General features: G+C 50.1%; 1 protein-coding gene across 9 annotated transcripts in view; it reads left to right on the top strand.

The window, feature by feature from the left end:
* Positions 1-20594, top strand: part of ATP2B2 (ATPase plasma membrane Ca2+ transporting 2) — a 376005-nt gene that overhangs the window by 275458 nt on the left and 79953 nt on the right. For all 9 annotated transcript variants that reach the window (XM_025272341.3, XM_044933835.2, XM_006077475.4 and 6 more), the window contains 2 exons: positions 14380-14577; positions 20178-20435. In XM_025272341.3, coding sequence (XP_025128126.1) covers positions 14380-14577; positions 20178-20435 — 456 coding nt within the window. The remainder of the gene's footprint in view (positions 1-14379; positions 14578-20177; positions 20436-20594) is intronic.

Here is a 20594-nt window from a genome sequence, read left to right as displayed (position 1 = left end):
TCCAGGCAAGAATACTGGAGTGGGGTGCCAATCCCTTCTCCTTTCTTGCCATTCTTCCTTCTCTAAGCATATCGTTGTTGTTGTTGTTCAGTCACTCAGATGTGGCCGATTCTTTGTGATTCCATGGACTGCAGCACGCCAGGCTTCCCTGTCCATCACCAGCTCCCAGAGCTTGCTCAAACTCATGTCCATCGAGTCGGTGATGCCATCCAACCATCTCATCCTCTGTCGTCCCCTTCTCCTCATGCCTTCAGTCTTCCTCAGCATCCGGGTCTTTCTATTGAGTTGGCTCTTTGCATCAGGTAGCCAAAGTATTGGAGACTCAGCTTCAACATCAGTCCTTCCAATGAATATTCAGGATTGATTGCCTTTAGGATTGACTGGTTTGATCTCCTTGCAGTTCAATGGACTCTTAAGAGTCTTTTCCAACACCACAGTTCAAAACCATCAATACTTTGGCGCTCAGCCTTCTTTATGGTCCAGCTCTCACATCCATACATGACCACTGGAAAAACCATAGCTTTGATTAGATGGACCTTTGTTGGCAAAGTAATGTCTCTACTTTTTAATATACTGTCTAGGTTTGTTATTGTTTTTCTTCCAAGGAGCAAGCATCTTTTAATTTCATGACTGCAGTCACCATCTGCAGTGATTTTGGAACACAAGAAAATAAAGTCTCTCGCTGTTTCCATTGTTTCCCCATCTATTTGCCATGAAGTCATGGGACCAGATGCCATGTTTAGAATGTTGAGTTTTAAGCCAGCTTTTTCACTCTCCTCTTTTCACTTTCATCAAGAGGCTCTTTAGTTCCTCTTTGCTTTCTGCCATAAGGGTGGTGTCATCTGCATATCTGAGGTTATTGATATTTCTCCTGGAAATCTTGATTCCAGCTTGTGCTTCATCCAGCCCGGCATTTCACATAATGTACTCTGCATATAACTTAAATAACCAGAGTGGCAATATACAACCTTGACATAAGCACATTAACAAGTATTGACTCATTGTATCTTCACAGCAAGCCTAGGAGGGAGGTACTGTCAAAATTCCCATTTTAGAGACTGGAAAACTGAAGCACCTGGGGGTTGTGTCCAGCCTGTAAGTGGCAGAACCCCTTCATAGATTAGTGCAAAGAGATGACTTGTTGGAAAAGACCCTGATGCTGGGAAAGATTGAAAGCAAGAGGAGAAGAGGGCAGCAGAGGATAAGATGGTTAGATAGCGTCACCAACTCAATGGCAAACTCCGGGAGATAGTGAAGGACAGAGGAGCCTGGCATGCTGCGATCCATGGGGTCACAAAGAGTCGGACATGACTTAGCATGACTCAACAACAACAACAAAAAGTATCAGAAGCAGGTGATCTGGCCCCAAGTCCAGGGTGGGCCTGAGACCTGACTGGGGGTCAGCAGGGAGAAGTGGAACACAGGAGAGATTTACTCAAAAACTGGAGTTGAATCAATTCAGTTCTTATCGTGGCCCTACTGTGCACGGGACAGTTTCCCTTATACAGAAATGAGGTGAAGAACTGGAGGAAAAGGAGTGGAGGCAGATAGACCCAAGCCGGCCATCGAACTATTCACTAGGGTGTGGTGGCTACTGTGAGAGAAGAGAAAGGTGCTGGGAGAGGATGGTGTTGAGGCAGACCCCAGAGGAAAGGAGACAGACCCAGACCTGGAAAAGGAACCAAAGTTGGAAGGAGAGGCATTTCACCTGGGATTACAATGAATTTTTTACACATCTGTCTCCACCCTAGACTGCAAGCTCCTCAAAGCAGGAATAACATGCATTAAGGGAAGTAATAACCTGGGAAGGGTTGTGAATTTCACATACCTTGGACTGCACTTATTTCTCATAGGAAAGCAGGACTGTATCAGCACCCGCAGAATTTGAAGTGGAGGGGAAGTATTCATTTCTGTGTCCTTACGAGACAATACGTATCTGACATTTTGGATGCAGCAATCGTGAAATGTTTATTTAACAAATATGTGAACAGAGAGGAAAAGGGAATCAAAGAATGAATGGATTAGTGAGTGAGAGAAAGGGATTGGTTTTAATTGTTTAAGAGGGGATATTAGACACTGTTGAGCATTTAGAGCCAATGCACTTTCCAGAGTGCGGACATACGGGTCTGAGGGGCACTTAGGAGAGATCAGAGCATCATTCACTGTGAGTCAGAGGATGACGGTTCGGGAAGGGACGTCCACTAAGGAGCCATTGCAGGGACAGCCAAATGAGAGATGCGAGGACCCCAGACTCAGATGGTGATCTCAGGCCTGAAGAAGAAAGGTCAGATCCAGGAAATCCCAGGGCGGCTGGCCAGTATGGTCAGAAGGGGGGATAGATTTCAAGGAAATGAAGAGCTTGGTCTTAGACCTCCCAAGTTGGAGTTGCATTAATAAATAAGACATCCAGGTAGGTCTACCTTGTGGGCCTCTTGACATCCTGAGCCAGGGGTTGAAAGAGAAAGAGGACAGGACAGCAAATTCCTGAAACACAAGCCCCGACTTCCAGACCCAAATCTGGGGCAGACATCACCAATCAATCCAGATACACAGACTCTTCAAACTCAACTCCAGGTAGCCCTTGCTAATAAGTCACAGTTGACTTGCAAGATGAAATTAATTTGTGGCTCCTGTTTGAGAGGTGGCAAGAATAGCCCTCAGATTTGACTATTCTCTGAAAGCCGAATTAGAAGAGGGAAAGGGGTAATGAGGGAGCAGTGAGGCCTGAAAGTTAAGGTCAGATATAAGCCACCCGAGGTCCAGGTAAGAATCATGACATTTTCCCTCTGTAAGAAAGACTCTGAAGGCTTACAGAGTTTAAACAGTTAAACTCTCGAAGAGGTTTTTGTTTTTAAAGAACTTTGTTTTGTTTTTTGTATTTAGTTATTTTTAATTGATTGATGATTGCATTACAATATTGGTTTGATTTCTTCCATACGTCAATATAAATTAGCCATAGATGTCCCCTATGTCCCCTCCCTCCCCGCTAGGTTGCCACAGTGCCCAGGCTTGAGTTCGCTGAGTCATACAGCAGATTTCCATTGACAATCTATTTTACATATGGCAGTATGTATGCTTCCATGCTACTCTCTCCATTCATCTCACCCTCCCCTTCCTCTCCCCTGCCCTTGTTCATAAATCAGTTCTCTATGTCTGTATCTCCACTGCTGCCCTGCAAATAGGCTCATCAGTACTATCTTTCTAGATTCCACATATATGCATTAATATACGATATTTGTCTTTCTCTTTCTGACTTACCTCAGTCTGTATAACAGGCTCTAGGTTCACCTATCTCACTAGACCTGACTCAGGTGCGTTCCTTTTCATGGCTGAGTGGTATTGCATTGTATACGTGTGCCATCGTTTCTGTATCCATCTATCTGTCGATGGCATCTAGGTTGCTTCCATGTCCTAGCTGCTGTAACTAGAACCGCAGCAAACGATGGGGCACGTGCATCTTCTTCAGTTTGGGTTTCCTCAGAGTATGTGCCTAGAAGTGGGATTGCTGGGTTGAATGGTGGTTTTGCAAAGAGTCAGGCACGGCTGGGCGACTGAACAGCAACAACATTTTATTATTGTTCCTAGTTTTTTGAAGAGTCTCCATACTGTCTTCCATAGTGGTTATATCGATTTACATTCCCACCCGCAGTGCAGGAGGGTTCCCTTTTCTCCACTCCCTCTCCAGCTCTTGTTGTTTGTGGATTTTTTGATGATGACCATTCTGGCCAGTGTGAGGCGATATCTCACTGTAGTTTTGATTTGCATTTCTCTAATAATGAGCGATGTTGAGCATCTTTTCACGTGTTTATTAGCCATCTGTATTAAAGGAACTCTTTTTTTAAGCAATATCACCCAGCTATTGGGCTTCCCAGGTGGTGCTAGTGGTAAAGAACCCTCCTGCCAATGCAGGCAACTTAAGAGACATGGGTTCGATCCCTGGGTTGGGAAGATCTCCTGAAGGGGGGCATGGCAACCCACTCCAGTATTCTTACCTGGAGAATCGCATGGACAGAGGAGCTTAGCAGGCTATAGTCCATGGGTCACAGAGTTGGATATGATTGAAACAACTTAGCACACATGCACACACCTAGCTATTATTATTCATTTGTCCCAAGTAGTGAAAATGCATCCATTCTTATGAAGAATAATATTCTGAAGGTATAGTTTGACAACTTTCCTGAGAAGCCTGACTAGTCTCAACTGACTTCAGTTTTATTGTTTGGTAAAGGTCCTAAGGAACATACTTTTCTCCTACCATGGACTCTGTAGCCTGCCAGCCTTTCATGCTGCGCCTGCTTCATGAGCACCTACTATGTCTTGGGCTCTATTCGAGGTAACAGGACAGTCTTCACCATGGAGCTCCCAGCAAATTAGGGCAAGAGCCAGCCTCAGAGCCAGCTATGGTCTCACCAGTGACCAGCCCCGGTGACCCTTCCTCTTTCACAGCCAGCTTAACAGCTGGAAAAAGAGTGTGTTCTGTCATCTTCCAAGAAAGCATTGTAGTCAACCTGCCAGCATGCCTGCTCCTGACTCTGCATGGCTGGTCAACAGAGCAACCGCCCCTTCTCCCCCAGACGAGGGCGGACTCACCCCTCAGCAGGACGGGCATGGCGGGGCTGGCCGAGGACCTGGCCGCCCTCAAGCATCACAGGAAGGAGGTTCCCAAAAGCAGACACAAGTGATTTCTCCCGGGCTTGAGGTTAGCACAACTGCAGAAAGGCTTGCTAAGGGAAGCACACGCTCCCAAAACAACACACTTCTAAATAAGAACACACTTCAGAGAGAACATGGCGCATGTCTAGAGAGAAACTTCACTGGGTTTTGCCAGGAATCAGTAAATGGTGTGACGATCACCATGGCTGCTCCAGTTGGAGTCACTGGGTGTGTTTTCACGGCTGTCCCCTTGCTCTCAGTATTAGCTTGAGCCTTGGTTAGTCCAGCATGGGCTTTCCTGGTAGCTCAGACGGTAAAGAATCTGCCTGCAATGCGGGAGACCCAGGTTCAATTCCTGGGTCAGGAAGATCTGTTGGAGAAGGGAATGGCAACCCACCCCAGTATTCTTGCCTGGAGAATCCCATGGACAGAGGAGCCTGACGGGCCACAATCCATGGGATTGCAAAGTCAGACACAACTGAGCAACTAACGCTTGGTCAGTCCAGCATCTTTATCCAGCTCGAGGCTGCGCCCGGCACCACACCAGTCCCCTGAGCAAAGGGACAGGAAGTAGCCGGCCCCTGAAACAACAGTGATGCTGACCCTTCTTCTGTTGCACGGGCAATGACAGAGGTGGCCTTTGCCAAGTTATTGGAGAGACACACAGAACATTTAAAGTATAAAAGAATGTTCCTGGTGCAAATGCTTAGGCTGTCCTGAAAAAGCCTGTGTCGCAGAGCAACAGGGGCATGGGGTCTTGGCATCTCCAGACTGGGGTTCCAGTCCTACCCATGCCTCTGATGGCTGCATGCACTCAGTCAGGCCTCTTCATCTCCCTCCTCCATGGGGTGTTACAAGGCTATCAGCTTCTGCAGCTGAAGTCCTTTAACCCATACACGTGTGTGTGTGTGTGTGTGTGTGTGTGTGTGTGTGTTCGGTCGTGTCTGACTGTAAGCCAGAACTGTAGCCCGCCAGGCTCCTCTGTCCATGGAATTTTCCAGGCAAGAATACTGGAGTGGGTTGCCGTTTCCTACCCACGAGGATCTTCCCGACCCAGGGACCAGGCCCATGTCTCTGGTGCCTCCTGCATTGGCAGGCAGATTCTTTACTGTGTCACCAGTGCCTACTCTATGCCAAGCACTGTGGGCCAGGCATTGCCTTAGATAGCCCTCTCCTCAGGTCTCTGGGGGCCTGCAGGATCTCCCTGTTTTATAGCCCAAGTGGCCCAGAGAAGGTGCGTGACTTGTCCCAGGTCACACAGCTGCGGAAAGGGGAACAGCTGGAGCCACCGTTAGTCATTGGAGGCCGTGACCACACAACTCAGTGCCCAGAGGGTCAAAATGAATAAGTGCGTGTCTCACCCGCTGCCAGAAGAGCTTGAGTCCGTGTGTGGCAACAGCATTGCACGGTTAGACGACCACGTGTGTGTAGAAGAGCCAGGGAGTGTGGGGGTGCCATTCCTGCTCACTAGTGTGTGACCGGTGCTTGCTGAGATGCTGGTGCGGGCGAGTGCACGGCCACCGTTCAGCGAGCGAAGGAACGGGCAAGCGAATGAAAGGAGGAGTCAGGCCACACACGCTCTAGTTCAGGACGGGACTCGGGCCAGCTTCCCTGGGGTCCCTTCCCGCTCTGCCGCTTCCTAGCTGTGTGTAAGACGGGATGATAATAGTGTCCCCTTCAAGGAGCCACGCTGGGGATTGAGTGAGTCTGCACACATGAACGCCGTTAGCCTAGAACCTGGCATGGAGTAAGCACTAAGTGTGGCCTGCGAGGATGGCGAGGACCAGTGGTTTAGCCAGAGGGTTTCGTGTCTGTGTTGTTATTTAGCATTAGAGCTGTTGCTCTGTGCTGTTTGCTCTCTGCTAGTACCAAGTGTGGGTCCAGCCGGGGACCCGCCCCTCCCCCTCCTTCCCCCTCCCCCTCCTTCCCCCCTCCCTCCTCCCCCCTCCCTCCTCCACGGGCACACGGTGAGTGGTTCCTGCCTGCCAGCCATAACCAAGGACACAAAATGAACTGACGCAGATCTTGCCTTTCAGGAGCTCAAAATTAAGTAATCCCCGGAGTCAGTTGAAATACCACTTAATAACTTCCATAAGGGGGGTGGTGGGGGAGGTAAGCTGCACAGAAGGGCCATTAGATGAGAGTAAGGCCAGCCGGGGCGGCTTCCTGAGGAAGGTGCTGCGACCCGTCCCAGGAGGGTGAGGCCGGAAAGGCAGCCAGGCATGCAGATGGCCAGGCCGAGGGAGCGCAGGCACGCTGGAGGCAGCAAGACGCGGTGAGAGGCTGGCCGTCAAAGTGGCCTCCTCGGTGGGCTGCCCTGTAGCTGTCCTGCCTCCTCACGCAGGGCAGGCTCACCCCTTCCGACAGTGGGCAGCACCTCTGTCGGGCCACAGGCTCACCCGGCAGGCTTAGAAGGCCCCTCGTGGAAGCTTAATGGCTTTATGAATGAATGATACAATTACAGGAGAAGTGGATCTCAGAATTTCTGAGCAACAAGGGCCCTTAGAGGACTAGTCCAAGCTCCTTGGTCGAGAGGAAGGAGAGGCCCAGCAGGGTCACACAGCCAGTGACTGATTAGAGGAAGATCAAGATGGGACGCCAGGCTCCAGCCTCAAACACTCACACCTCACAACCTGTTTTTGTGTGTGTATTAATCGCTCAGTCGGGTCCAACTCTTTATGACCCCGTGAACTGTGGCCCACCTGGCTCCTCTGTCTATGGGGATTTTCCAGGCAAGGATACTGGAGTGGGTTGCCATGCCCTCCTCCAGGGGATCTTCCCAACCCAGGGAGCAAACCCAGGTCTCCCACATCACAGGTGGATTCTTTGCCATCTGAGCCACCAGGGAAAGTTTTTAGTTTGGGTTCCTCAAAAGCAGAGTGTGAGCCAAGGGTGGGATGCAGGTGGTATGTTTGGGAGTCATCTCGGGAGTGAGAGAGCAAGAGAAGAAAGCAGGGAAGAGAGAAATGCCATTGGAGGTGTGCTGGTGACCTGATTACACTGCAGGGGACCAGGGCTATGGCCCACTTGACCTTGGCAGGGAGCATGTGGGAAGCACCTGAGAATTATCCCTCCAAGGGTATAGGAGCATCTATCCTGACTCCCAGCTCCCACTGGGGTCTGGGGTAATTCTCATCACTTCTGGGCCCCCTGCTTAGTGGCACCCGATGAACCCCCAGCTGCAGGAAGAGCCCTGAAGCTGAAGACAGATTTGGAGGACATGTGAAGGGTGTGGCCAGCGTGCTCCGGAGCTGCCTGCCACGGCTGCAGTGTGGAGTCATGGAGGACCGAGGGGCTGGGGCACAAAAACTCTTGCCACAGTTCCTTATGAGATAATAATAGTGCCAGCCATGGTTTTCTTCATCGAAATGTTTCCCTGCACCAAGTGCAATGCTGCGTCCATTATGTTCATCAGCTGAGGAAACAGGGACCAGTTATCCCCTTGGAGGATTCCCAGGGGGCTCAGCGGCAAAGAATCTGCCTGCAATGCAGGAGACGCAGGTTTGATCCCTGGATCAGAAAGGCTCCTGGAGGAGGGAATGGCAACTTACTCCAGTATTCTTGCCTGGAGAATACTATGGACAGAGGAGCCCAGCGGGCTATAGTCCATAGGGTTGCAAAGGTCAGACACAATTGAAGTGACTTAGCTCTCAATTACACTATTAACGGGGCTTCCCTGATAGCTGAGTTGGTAAAGAATCCGCCTGCAATGCAGGAGACCCCAGTTCAATTCCTGGGTCAGGAAGATCCACTGGAGAAAGGATAGGCTACCCACTCCAGTATTCTTGGGCTTCCCTTGTGGCTCAGCTGGTAAAGAATCTGCCCGCAATGTGCGAGACCTGGGTTCAATCCCTGGGTTGGGAAGATCCCCTGGAGAAGAGAAAGACTACCCACTCCAGTATTCTGGCCTAGATAATTCCTTTGATTGTATAGTTCATGGGGTCGCAGAGTCAGACATGACTTAGCAACTTTCACTTTCACACTATTAATGATTAAAATCATAAAAATGAAAGGGATGTTTGGTGAGCTATGAGAACATTCAAAAACAGGTTCAATCTGAAGGGGACAGAGAGACAGGTTTAGCCGAGTTCAATGTGAATGAGAGGGAAGAGCAGTCCAAGCAGCAGGAACAGCATGTGCAAAGGCCCTGAGGCAGGAGAGCACTTGTATTGAACCTGTACTAGAGAGCCTGGTGGCACTGGGGTGTATCGGCAGGGTGGAGGAATAAGACTTAAGAAGAAATCAGGGGTCACACTGTCCAGGGCCTTCCAGATCTTGGCAAGGAGAGTAGATGTCTCTCTGTGCAACGGAAGCCCCTGGAGCCTCTTCAACAAGGGCCTGACATTCATACAGTACACTTCATGCTTTTAAAACATCCCTCTGACCACTAGGTGGAGAATCGGTTGAAGGTGCCTAACTGAAGTCCTCCTGGACTGATGTGCAGGCAGTGAAGGGGAGTGGTCGGATCAGAGTTAAGTATTCCTTTAAGTGGAAGGACACACAGGTACTAAGTGATGAAGCCAAGTTTTTAACCGAGGAATATTTGTCTCCAAGCTCATATCTAAAAGGAGGGCCATTTCCTCTCCAGGGGATCTTCCTGGCCCAGGGATCAAACTGTGTCTCCTGCTTTGCAGGCATATTCTTTACCACTAGCACCACCTGGGAAGCCCCTCATATCAAAAGGTTATATGGAAATAAGTGTACATTTTCTTATAGTACATACTGATTTCCCCCTTTAAATTAAACTTTGAATCATTCAAATAAAACATGAATACATTCTCCTGGGTTAAAATAAAAATATTTTAGTTCAAGTTAGAGTCCCAGCGGCTGCAACCAATCAGATTGCCGTTTTCCTCCCCAGAGGTTCCACCATCATAAGTTTGGAGCAGATCCTTAAAGAACCTTTGCTACATATTTACATATATATGTACCTATAGGAAATATAAACTATGGCTTTACTGAGTTTTCTGTTTCGCATAAATGGAATCAAACTGTACACATTGCTCTGCAACTTGCCTTTTTCACTCAGTTTGTGCTATATTAGTGCATATAAATGGATTGTGTTTTCTAATTGTTGCATAATATTTAATGGACTGGATGCACCACAGTGGATTTAGCCCACTCACTTTCCAAAGACGGAAATGCATTTTTCTATAAATGTTACAGCTTTTGAAGGGCTCGTGTTTTTTTTTTTCCTTTTAAAATGTAAGACTTTTATTTATGCTAATGGAGGTACCCACACTGCAGTGACAACACAAATATTTAACAACTCCGAGCCTGGTGACTAAATTTTCCCATTTTCTTCAGGTGCCTGGAATCCCTGGGAGTTAGCTCTTGTCTGTTGCCAAGTCTGTGTTTATAGCTCAAGGCTGTCTCCAGAACAGGGGAAATGGTGGAGTTATTGACTTTTAGCTGCTGGGCCCTGAAATAGGCACCCTGGCGTGATATAGAAATAGCACAGCTGTGGATTCTCAAAGACCTGGGGTCCAATCCCGGCTGTAGCTGTGTGACCTTGAGCAAGTCACTTGAGCTTTCTGAGCCTCAGTTTTCCCATCCACAAAATGGAGTTTGTAATCCTTGTCTTATAGACTGGCCAGAGGTGAATGCAAGCTCCATGTGTTAAGTGATGATCCCTGCCTGCAGCCCCAGCATACGGGAGGGAATGGGGTGATGGTGTGGGGTGGGGCAGATGAGCTCGTCCTGCATCTCTAAAGGGGTCACTCGAGGTCATAGTCAATGAAAAGACGTGAATACTCTGTCGCTGCTGTCAGTGCCCTGTGAGGGTGCATTTGAGCTCAGAGGCTTTCTGCCCAGATTCTGGGCCCCTTGGTGTGCCAGGCACTTATATAGTTGTGCGCCTTTCATTTGCACCCCAGCAGGCAGAAACAGCGAGTCCCCCCTCTGCCCCAACTTACAGATGAAGAGACTGAGGTTCTGAGGGAGTGTCACTTGCCCAAGTGGCAGGTTGAGGCTAGAATTTGGTCCCTCTGCTTCTGGAAGCTTCCCTGAGGCTGCAGGCAGCCGCTCAGCAGAGCGCCCCATCCTGGACCAACAGGGATGTTGCACCTCTCATGATGACATCGCGGATGTCTGTGTTCAACCAAGACCCTTTCACAGTAGGAGACAAAAGCGGCTTTTCTGGCCTCCTTTTTTCAAAAGGCTGCTGCTGCTGCTAAGTCGCTTCAGTCGTGTCCGACTCTGTGCGACCCCATAGATGACAGCCCATCAGGCTCCACTGTCCCTGGGATACTCCAGGCAGAAACACTGGAGCAGGTTGCCATTTCCTTCTCCAATGCGTGAAAGTGAAGTCGCTCAGTCGTGTCCGACTCTTAGCGACCCCATGGACTGCAGCCTACCAGGCTCCTCCGTCCATGGGATTTTCCAGGCAAGAGGACTGGAGTGGGGAGCCTTTGTCTTCTCCGCCAAAAGGATGAGATAAAGGCTACTCAGAGGTCACCAAAGGACAGTTTGAATCAAATCTCTTAAACAATGCTGATGGAGAGAGAATGTGAAATGTCCATAATTTTGTGTGTACATTAAGGCTCAGTTTTTCTTTTAAGCTAATGAGCAAGATGAGAACCTTTTGGTGAAAAGGGCCTGGGCCAGGAGTCAGGAGTCCAACCCCAGCTTTGCAGCTGAATCACTGTATCTGAGCCAAGATACTTCCCCATCCCTGGGCCTCACTTTTCCACCTGCCAAATGGAAGAATGAGACTGGCTGACCACAGGACTTGTCCTGCTCCAGCATTGGGGGAACCTGGGGCAGGGGACAGAGAGGGTGGAGTGCTTTTGGTATAGGGTTGCCAGATTTAACAAAGAAAAGTATAGGATATCCAGTGAAATTTGAATTCCAGATAAAAAAATAATTTTTATTAGCGTGTCCCCAATATTATAGGAGACATAACTTAAAAGTTATTTGCACGATACTGCACGATACTGGAAGCTTGGGGCTGGTGCACTGGGATGACCCAGAGGGAGGGTATGGGGAGAGAGGAGGGAGGAGGGTTTAGGATGGGGAACACATGTATACCTGTGGCGGATTCATTTGGATATTTGGCAAAACTAATACAATTTTGTAAAGTTTAAAAATAAAATAAAATTAAAAAAAAAAACAAATAGGTGAATCACACATAAAAAAAAAGTTATTTGCTGTTTATCTGAAATTCAAATTTAACTGGTCATTCTATATTTTGTCTGGCAACCCCATTCAGCACCTTCACCTCCACCGGACCCCTCAATTCTTTGATGCAGATAATTGATATCTTCACAGCTACTAGATGAACTCCTGGCCACCCACCTTCCCACCAGATCCTCACCACCCAATCCCAACCTTCCCACCAACACCCACTTTCCTGTTCACATAGAAATTCTAGAGCCATGAGCTGAGAGGCTTCATGGGTCTAGGAATTCCTACAGCAGAGATAGGGGTGGAGATGCAGCTGAACTTGGGGACTTAAATCAGTGGAGAGATGTATGTCCGTGTGTATCACAAAGGCTGGAGGGACACAGTGTCTGTGGGTGCTCACAAGCGGCTGATCTCATCGTGGGCCACGTCTACATGTGCGCACACAAACTAGGGGCACTGCTTCCGTGTGTAACCAAGAACCTGGCCAGGGCAACGCCTCAGAGCCTGGGGGAAAAGCCAGTGTGTGTCCAGTACAGCTGGACAGAGATGCACTTTGGGGGCAAAGCTTCCTCAGGTAGCCAATGACACAAGCGGCCGTTACAACAAATCATTCCTGTTCAGCAAAAGAACCCACGTTCTGCACTCAGCTCTCTTCTTGTACATAATTAATAGAATACAAATTCTGACTCCAGCAGAAGACTTGAGCCACATGCTGGGGCATTTTTTAATTTGTTCACCGTGAGGACGCACTTCCCTCACCTGTACTGTTCACAGAGAGCTTCCACGCCCCTTCCTCTGTGGAGTACAGCTTACCACAGCCTCGGGCTTATTTTGCTCCCATTTTAATGATGAGAACACTGAGTTTCCAGGGGATGAAACAACCAGCCCAAGTTCATCCGCAAACCTGACTCCTCACCCAGTACTCTGTCCTCTGCCTTTTGTACAAAGAGAAACTCAGGTTCGAAAATCTATGGTTCCACACAGTGTCTGCTATCAACTGCATTTGGGTCTCTGAATTTTCAAGGCCTTCCTGGCTTTGTCCCGCGGATATTTGACACAGTATTTTAATTTTTAATATACTAAATGGTGAGATGCCCTTTAATCTAAATTGAATCTCCAGCACCATTCATCTCTCACACCAGCCTGGTAGTTTTCCTCCCAAAATAGGCACTGTTAATTTTCAGTGGTGTGGAGACTTTAAATTTCTGCTCCTGGGAAGGGCATGAGCGGTGGCCTGGGCCAGGTGGACTTTCCTACCTGTAGGTCTCCATAACAGCTGTCTTTGGATATAAGGTTGCCACAGCCACCAGTCCCCACTTTCAGCCCTTCGGCCAAGTCCATCCTTCATGCCGTATATGAGGAAACTGAGGTCCAGAGAGAAGTGGGTTGTCTGCAGTCACACGGCCCTTCTGCTGTGCCTGTCCTCTCCTTGACCAGCCTCCTTTCTTTCTCACTGAAAACTCATCTCTTCAGTCTTACTCCTCCAGGACGTTGTGATTAATGACACCACTGTCTTAACTGAACAACAATGACCCAATATCCTCACTTGAGGGCTTCCCTGGGGGCTCAGTGGTGAAGAACCCACCTGCAGTGCAGGAGATGCAGTTTCGATCCCTGGGTCAGGAAGATCCTCTAGAGAAGGAAATGGCAAACCACTCCAGTATTCATGCCTGGAGAATCCCATGGACAGGCTACAGTCCATGGGGTCGCAAAAGAGTTGGACGTGCCTGACAGACCAATGCTTTTCACTGTGAACACATATTAGCCACTCCAGCACGGGAGGCTGGGGGCAACATTTCCATGTGCTTAAAACAGGGCCAGCCTGGGTCCTTGGGTCCCAAGAGTGTGCCACGGCTGGGTCTCATGAAGGCCTCCGTCTCCCCATCTATGAAAAGAGCATAACACAGCTCAAGCTCCCTTCCTCCTAGTGCACAGGCAGGACAGTGGATCTCCAGCGCTTCCTGTACTGATAGGCAAGGCCAGTGGGGTTGGGGGAGGTCTCCTTGGGAACAGGACACCCTCAGGCTCTTCTGCAGGTCTCAGCCAGTCTGGCTTTTGGAGGAAGTAGGTGGGTGTCTTACTATGAACATCAGAAGAGGCTCAGCACCCAGAACCCCATTTCAGAGGCATGTCCATCTCCTGTACCCCTGAACCACAGACTGTAGGATCCCAGGACCACCAAGCTCCTATATTCCTGAGCAAGGGGCTCTTCCCTTCACAGGACTCCCCCAGCACCCGCACGGGGCAGGCATACAGAGAAACACGGGTTGAATGAATAACGGGATGAACAAAAGGCTGTTAGAGTCCTAGGCCCTGTGATGTGATAGCTTGTCTATGATGGTAGATATTGGGCCCTGGGTCCCCTGCAACTGGAACAGCAGAATGCCCCAGTCCTCCAACTCCAGCACACTGTGATGCTGTTCAGGAGATCTTCTGGGTGGAAGCTAGCATTGGGCGCAGGCTCCTGGTGGGTTCCTGCTGGTTTCCTGCCTTGTTTTTGCCTCTCTCCCGCTGCCACGCGGCCGCCCCCCTCAGAGCGATTCCTGGGCATGTATGTCTCCCCAGGACCCCCAGGCCGACCTCTCTGCACTCTGTCCACAGGTTTGCCGGGCACTGCTCCAGACCTGGAGAAGAGAAAGCAGATTTTTGGGCAAAACTTTATACCTCCAAAGAAGCCAAAAACCTTCCTGCAGCTCGTGTGGGAGGCCCTGCAGGACGTGACGCTGATCATTCTGGAAATCGCCGCCATCATCTCCCTTGGGCTCTCCTTCTACCACCCGCCTGGCGAGAGCAACGAAGGTAAGACAGCGCCTGGGACCTCCCGCTCCTGGCCTGCAGCACGCATGCCCAGCCACACCTCGGGGCACCTGGGGGCTCAAGGCCACCATTCCCTCCAGGCTGGGAAACTGAGGCCAAGGGGCAGTGGGTGGCTGAGCTGGACCCGGGGCCGAGAGCGCCTGGCCCCCCTTCTCCCATGTGGGAAACGCAGAGGCTGGATCAACCACGGTCACGTTAGAGTGAGCATTTGTCGAGCACTTAGTGTGCCGAGCTCTGGACCGAGATACCCTCCTCCTAACAACCCCATGACACAGGGGCCATGATGACGCCCATTTCAAAGATGTGCCTTGGGCACAGGGAAGTGCATTAACTTGCTCCAGGTCACCCAGCTAAGAAAGAGCCCTGAGATTTTGCCGTGGGGCTTGTTAAAGACACCACTGCCCAGACCACGCTCTTGTTGTTGTTCAGTCGTTCAGTCGTGTCCCATTCCTTGCCCATGCAGCCCATGGACTGCAGCATGCCAGGCTTCCCTGTCCTTCGCCATCCCCCAGAGCTTGCTCAAACTCATGTCCATTGAGTCAGTGATGCCATCCAACCATCTCATCCTCTGTCGTCCCCTTCTCCTCCTGCCTTCAATCTTTCCCAGCATCAGGGTCTTTTCCAATGAGTCAGCTCTTCACATCAGGTGGTTAAAGTATTGGAGCTTCAGCTTCAGTCCTTCCCATATTCAGGGTTGATTTCCTTTAGGATTGTCTGGTTTGATCTCTTTACTGTCCAAGGGACTCTGAAGAGTCTTCCCCAGCACCACACTTCTGAAAGCATCAATTCTTTGGCGCTCAGCCTTTCTTTATGGCCACTCTCTGGTTATGTTGAATGGAATCCAAGGGAGAGTGACCCCAAACTTCTACCCAGCTGCTCTCTGCGGGCTCCTCACTCTCACAGCTGACAACAGACCCTCCGAATCGCCCACCTATGGGCGGCATCCATGCTCCATCGCACACAGTGTCAGCCTCGGGCCCCTTGCCCTCTGGGTGCTCTAGCTTCTGAGTGATCCTGTTTTAGCTCCAACACTGGGGTCCCAGAGGCCCCCAACTGTGAGAAAAGCCATGATGACGTCAGAGCCCTGTGCAGCTGATATTCTGGAACAGGGATCACAAACTTCAGACCACGGCCACATCCTGTTTGTGTATGGCCCTTAAGCAAGTCACTTCCCTTCTGTGAATCTCAGTTTCCCCATCTGCTAAACAGGGCAACAGACCTCACCTGGAGGGGCTATAACAAGGAGGTGGTGGAGGGCCACGTGGACAGCCTGGCACACAGAGGGCACCCAGAGGTGCTGGGCCTGCTGCCGCTGTCGGGGGACCACCCTGGGCGTCCTGCCCTGCAAGTGTGAGGCGGGGATCTCACACTTGGTGCCTTGCGGGAGGAGGACTCTCAGTCGCGATCCTGTGCTTGGTTCAGGGCCAGCACACCCTGGTGGGGCTGATGCTGAGCACGCTTGGCCACGTGACGCATCTCGGGCTTGAGAGGACATCCTGAAATATGCCCTGGGTTCTGAATGGGGCCATTGCTTGGTGGGTGGAAGAAGTACTGCCCCACTCACCCGGGGAGGGTTCTGGAGTAAACCTACTTTCTCAGTCAGGACTTGTTAGCCCTTATGGAAAACCTCATAAATAAGTGAGGAGGTTGGGATTAATATATACACACTAATGGACATTAAAATAGATAACCAACCAGGACCTGCTATACAGCACAGGGAACGCCGCTCAATATTTTGTAATAACATATAAGGAAACAGAATCTGAAAAAGAATAGATATGTACATATAACTGAATCACCGTGCTATACACAGGAAACTAACATGACATTGTAAATCAACTAGGCTTCTATTTTAAGAAAAGAAAACCTCAGCCTCCATTCTTCCTTTCATTCCAAATACTGAGCACCTGCCAAGGGCTAGACTTCACCAACTCCATGCAGCTTCCCTTTATCATGGCGAAGGTTTTTAAGCCTGAATCCCTCTACACATCTATACATAAATAGAAAGACAGGCAGACTGATAAATATACACACATAAACCACGGGCTATGTAGGATTACATAAGATATATTGTTTTGCTGTTAGATTTTTATAATCTGATTTGCATTAGTAGAAAAGTACAAATACTTCGTTATTAATTATTATTAGGCATCTTAATGTGCTTCATAAATAGATGATCTTTCTAGGTTCACTGCTTCAGGCAAGCAAATAAAAAGTGAAAACCAAATATAAGAAATAATCTTTATGGGCCTCATTTGCCCAAATGAGGAGGTGGTCCCTGAGGTTCCTTGTATGGCTGCTACCCCACTCTCTCCCACACCAAAACTTCCTGAGAAACTGGATAACCAAGTCTATCTGGTCAGCTACCTTTAATTTTTCTTTTTTAACCTAATATTACTACTTGCGGCCATGAAATTAAAAGATGCTTACTCCTTGGAAGGAAAGTTATGACCAACCTAGATAGCATATTCAAAAGCAGAGACATTACTTTGCCAACAAAGATCCATCTAGTCAAGGCTATGGTTTTTCCAGTGGTCATTTATGGATGTGAGAGTTGGACTGTGAAGAAAGCTGAGCGCTGAAGAATTGATGCTTTTGAACTGTGGTGTTGGAGAAGACTCTTGAGAGTCCCTTGGACTGCAAGGAGATCCAACCAGTCCATTCTAAAGATCAGTCCTGGGTGTTCTTTGGAAGGACTGATGCTAAAGCTGAAACTCCAATACTTTGGCCACCTCATGCGAAGAGTTGACTCACTGGAAAAGACTCTGATGCTGGAAGGGATTGGGGGCAGGAGGAGAAGGGGGTGACAGAGGATGAGATGGCTGGATGGCATCACCGACTCGATGGACATGAGTTTGAGTGAACTCCGGGAGTTGGTGATGGACAGGGAGGCCTGGTGTGCTGCAATTCATGGGGTCGCAAAGAGTCAGACATGACTGAGAGACTGAACTGACCTGAACTGAATATTACTAGTTGATTCCTTTTTTCTGTATCACCTCTTTCCAAAGAGGATTTAAAGCAAATAAGTTTGCTCCCTTGATTGAGATATAAATTTGACTTTGAACTGCCTGGCAACCAAAGCAGAAAGTGAATTGGGATGATTGGCATAGCTCAAGTTATCAGTTAGGAGGAAAGGTAGTTCTTTGAGAAGATAGCACACCCCCTGACAATGAATTGTGGGATAAACTTACACACAGGACCTTATATGCGATCGTGCTGTGTTATTTCAGTCGTGTCCAACACTTTGGGACCCCATGGACTGTAGCCCACCAGGCTCCTCTGTCCATGGGATTCTCCAGGCAAGAATACTGGAGTGGATTGCCATGTCCTCCTCCAGGGGATCTTCCCCCATCCAGGGGATTGAACCGGCATCTCCTACGTCTCCTGAATTGGCAGGTGGATTCTTTACCACGCGCCACCTGGGAAGCCCAGGCCATTATGAGAGATGCATAATGGGCAGCATTCTTTGCAGAAATTTTGTAGAAAATAGAGAAGATGGTACACTGCTTCTTGCATAAGCCTCGAACAAAGCTAAGGCGCAACACAAAAGCATGATAAGGAGGGTAATTCTTACTATTTTTAGAGCCACCTCTAGTTGGGAGCTTTTAGGGTAAAAGTTCATTTGATAGTCACTTGACCCTCACAACAGCCCTGTGGGCAGATACTCTTATTACCCAGGAAACCGAGGCCCGGAGATGCTTAATGACTTGCAAGGGCAGACTCCGGGAACCGGCAGAACCGTGACTCAGACCAAGGCGTTCTGGCCCCCGAGCCCGTGCGCCTGGCGGTCGGCTGCCTTTCCTCAGAAAGGGACCAGGTTGAGTCAGTGCCACCCAGATAAGTGACCTCAGGTGACCCCGTGTAGTGCAAGCTTAGAACTCAGCGGGCAGCGGGGAGAGGGGGTACAGTGGGAACACAGATCAGGTTCCCGGGGTGGTGCCCCACAGCCCTGCTCTCAGATGCCTGGGGTCGCCTCCATCCTAGCGAGGTGGGAGTCGAGGCCCAGGGAGGGGAAGGACTTGCCTGAGGTCACACAGATTGGAGGCAGGAGGGCTGGGTTTGGAACGCCAAGCTTCTGGTTCTTTCTACTACCCTTCACTTCTTCCAGCTGAGACACCAGCTTAGGCCACAGTGGGTTGATAATGGCAGCTGAACACACTCTTTTCCTGAAGAACGGAGTTCTTAAACTTTGTGACTTACTCCTCCCTGACACCCAGGCCCCAGCCTGTGCTCTGAACCTTCCATGGTGCCTGGACCACCCCCCACCATGGCAGACATAGGCTGCATCAGTTACGTATAAAGTGATGCTGTGTACTAAGTTGCTCAGTCATGTTCACCTCTGTGCAACCCTATGAACTGTAGCCCCCCCAGGCTCCTCTGTCCATGGGATTCTTCAGGCAAGAATACTGGAGTGGGTTGCCATGCCCTTCTCCAGGGGACCTTCCCAACCCAGGAATGCAAGCCACATCTCTTATGTCTCCTGCATTAGCAGGCAGGTTCCTGACCATTAGTGCCACCTGGGAAGCCATAAAACGGTGCTGGTGACAGACTAACACCAGACTGCCTTGCAGTACCCAGAACCCCTCCCTGTCTGCTTTCTTGGCTCAGAGGCCTCTAGACACTTGTTGGAGGTCACAAAGCACTTTCATGGCAGGGCTAGGATAGGCATAACCCCTGCTCCCAACTCCCTGCCGTGACAGCTCCCTTAGTGCCAGAGAGCCAGCAGAGTGACCAGCACATAATAGGTGCTTAGAAAATGTTTGTGACTTGACCAGTTTTGAGAGTCCTTATTTGATGCCAGGCCCTGGTGACCACCTCAGAAGTAGTTTCTCCAGTTTACTGATGAACAGTTAGAAGGAAGGCCAAGTGGGTTCCCCAAAGTCACACAGACAGTGAGCAGACACACCTTAGAAAACCCTGGGTCCGAGGAGGGCAGTTGCAGTTTCCCCAGATCCTGTGGTCACAATCTCCAGATCCTGTCCCTGCCCCAGTCCAAGGGAGCCCAGAGGTGGCCTCAGCAGGGCCCACCCACACCTCTCTTTCTTCCCCTTCCTCTTCTCTTTCCCCTGATTGCCCCAGAGCAGCAGGAGGTGTTCTCAGGGCCTGGTGGCTCCGAGTGGTGAAAGGAACCCACACCTCTACTTTCTTGCCCTTGCAGGTACCATGTAGTCTTCAGACTGTAGGTCTCACAAGTGGCTCAGGGTATCAGTATCCTCACTGTGTATTGGAGGCTCAGATCCAGTAAGACCCTCCTGTGTGCCGAGCACTGCCTGGAGCTTTTACCTTCCTCCCCTGGAGCCTGGCCTCAGTGACTCCCGCTTTGCAGACGAGCACACCGCAGCTCAGGGAGGGCAGGGACTTACCCAGGACCAGAGAAGGGCAGCAGCAGGGTTCCGGCCCAGCTTGTTGGAGAGCAGGTCCCGCCCCAGCCTAGAGGCCTGCCTCACAGTTGCTGGAAGAATGGAAGGAAAGGATGTCAGCAAAGCTACCTTTTAGACCCTAAAGCACCTGCACTGTAGATTACCATGAGGCCCCTTCTGCCTGGCTGACCCACCCTGCCTGCTTCCTTCTGCTCTGCGCAGGATGTGCGACGGCCCAGGGCGGGGCAGAGGATGAAGGGGAGGCAGAGGCGGGCTGGATCGAGGGAGCCGCCATCCTCCTGTCGGTCATCTGCGTGGTCCTGGTCACCGCCTTCAATGACTGGAGCAAAGAGAAGCAGTTCCGGGGCCTGCAGAGCCGCATTGAGCAGGAGCAGAAGTTCACTGTGGTCCGGGCCGGCCAGGTGGTCCAGATCCCTGTGGCTGAGATCGTGGTTGGGGACATCGCCCAGGTCAAATATGGTAAGTGACCCCACTGTTGAGCTGGGTGCTAGAACTGGAGTCCAGGCAGGGGTGGGAATGGGCCAGGCAGACCCAGAGAAGCAGGCCCAGGGCAGAGGGTGGATTCCTGAAGGCTGACCCCAAGCTAAAATATTTTCTGAGCTTCTTGGAGAGGTGGAA

The sequence above is a fragment of the Bubalus bubalis genome, chromosome 21 (assembly GCF_019923935.1).
Source record: "Bubalus bubalis isolate 160015118507 breed Murrah chromosome 21, NDDB_SH_1, whole genome shotgun sequence".
Classification (NCBI taxonomy): Eukaryota; Metazoa; Chordata; class Mammalia; order Artiodactyla; family Bovidae; genus Bubalus; species Bubalus bubalis.
This window is presented reverse-complemented; position numbering and strand designations above follow the sequence as displayed.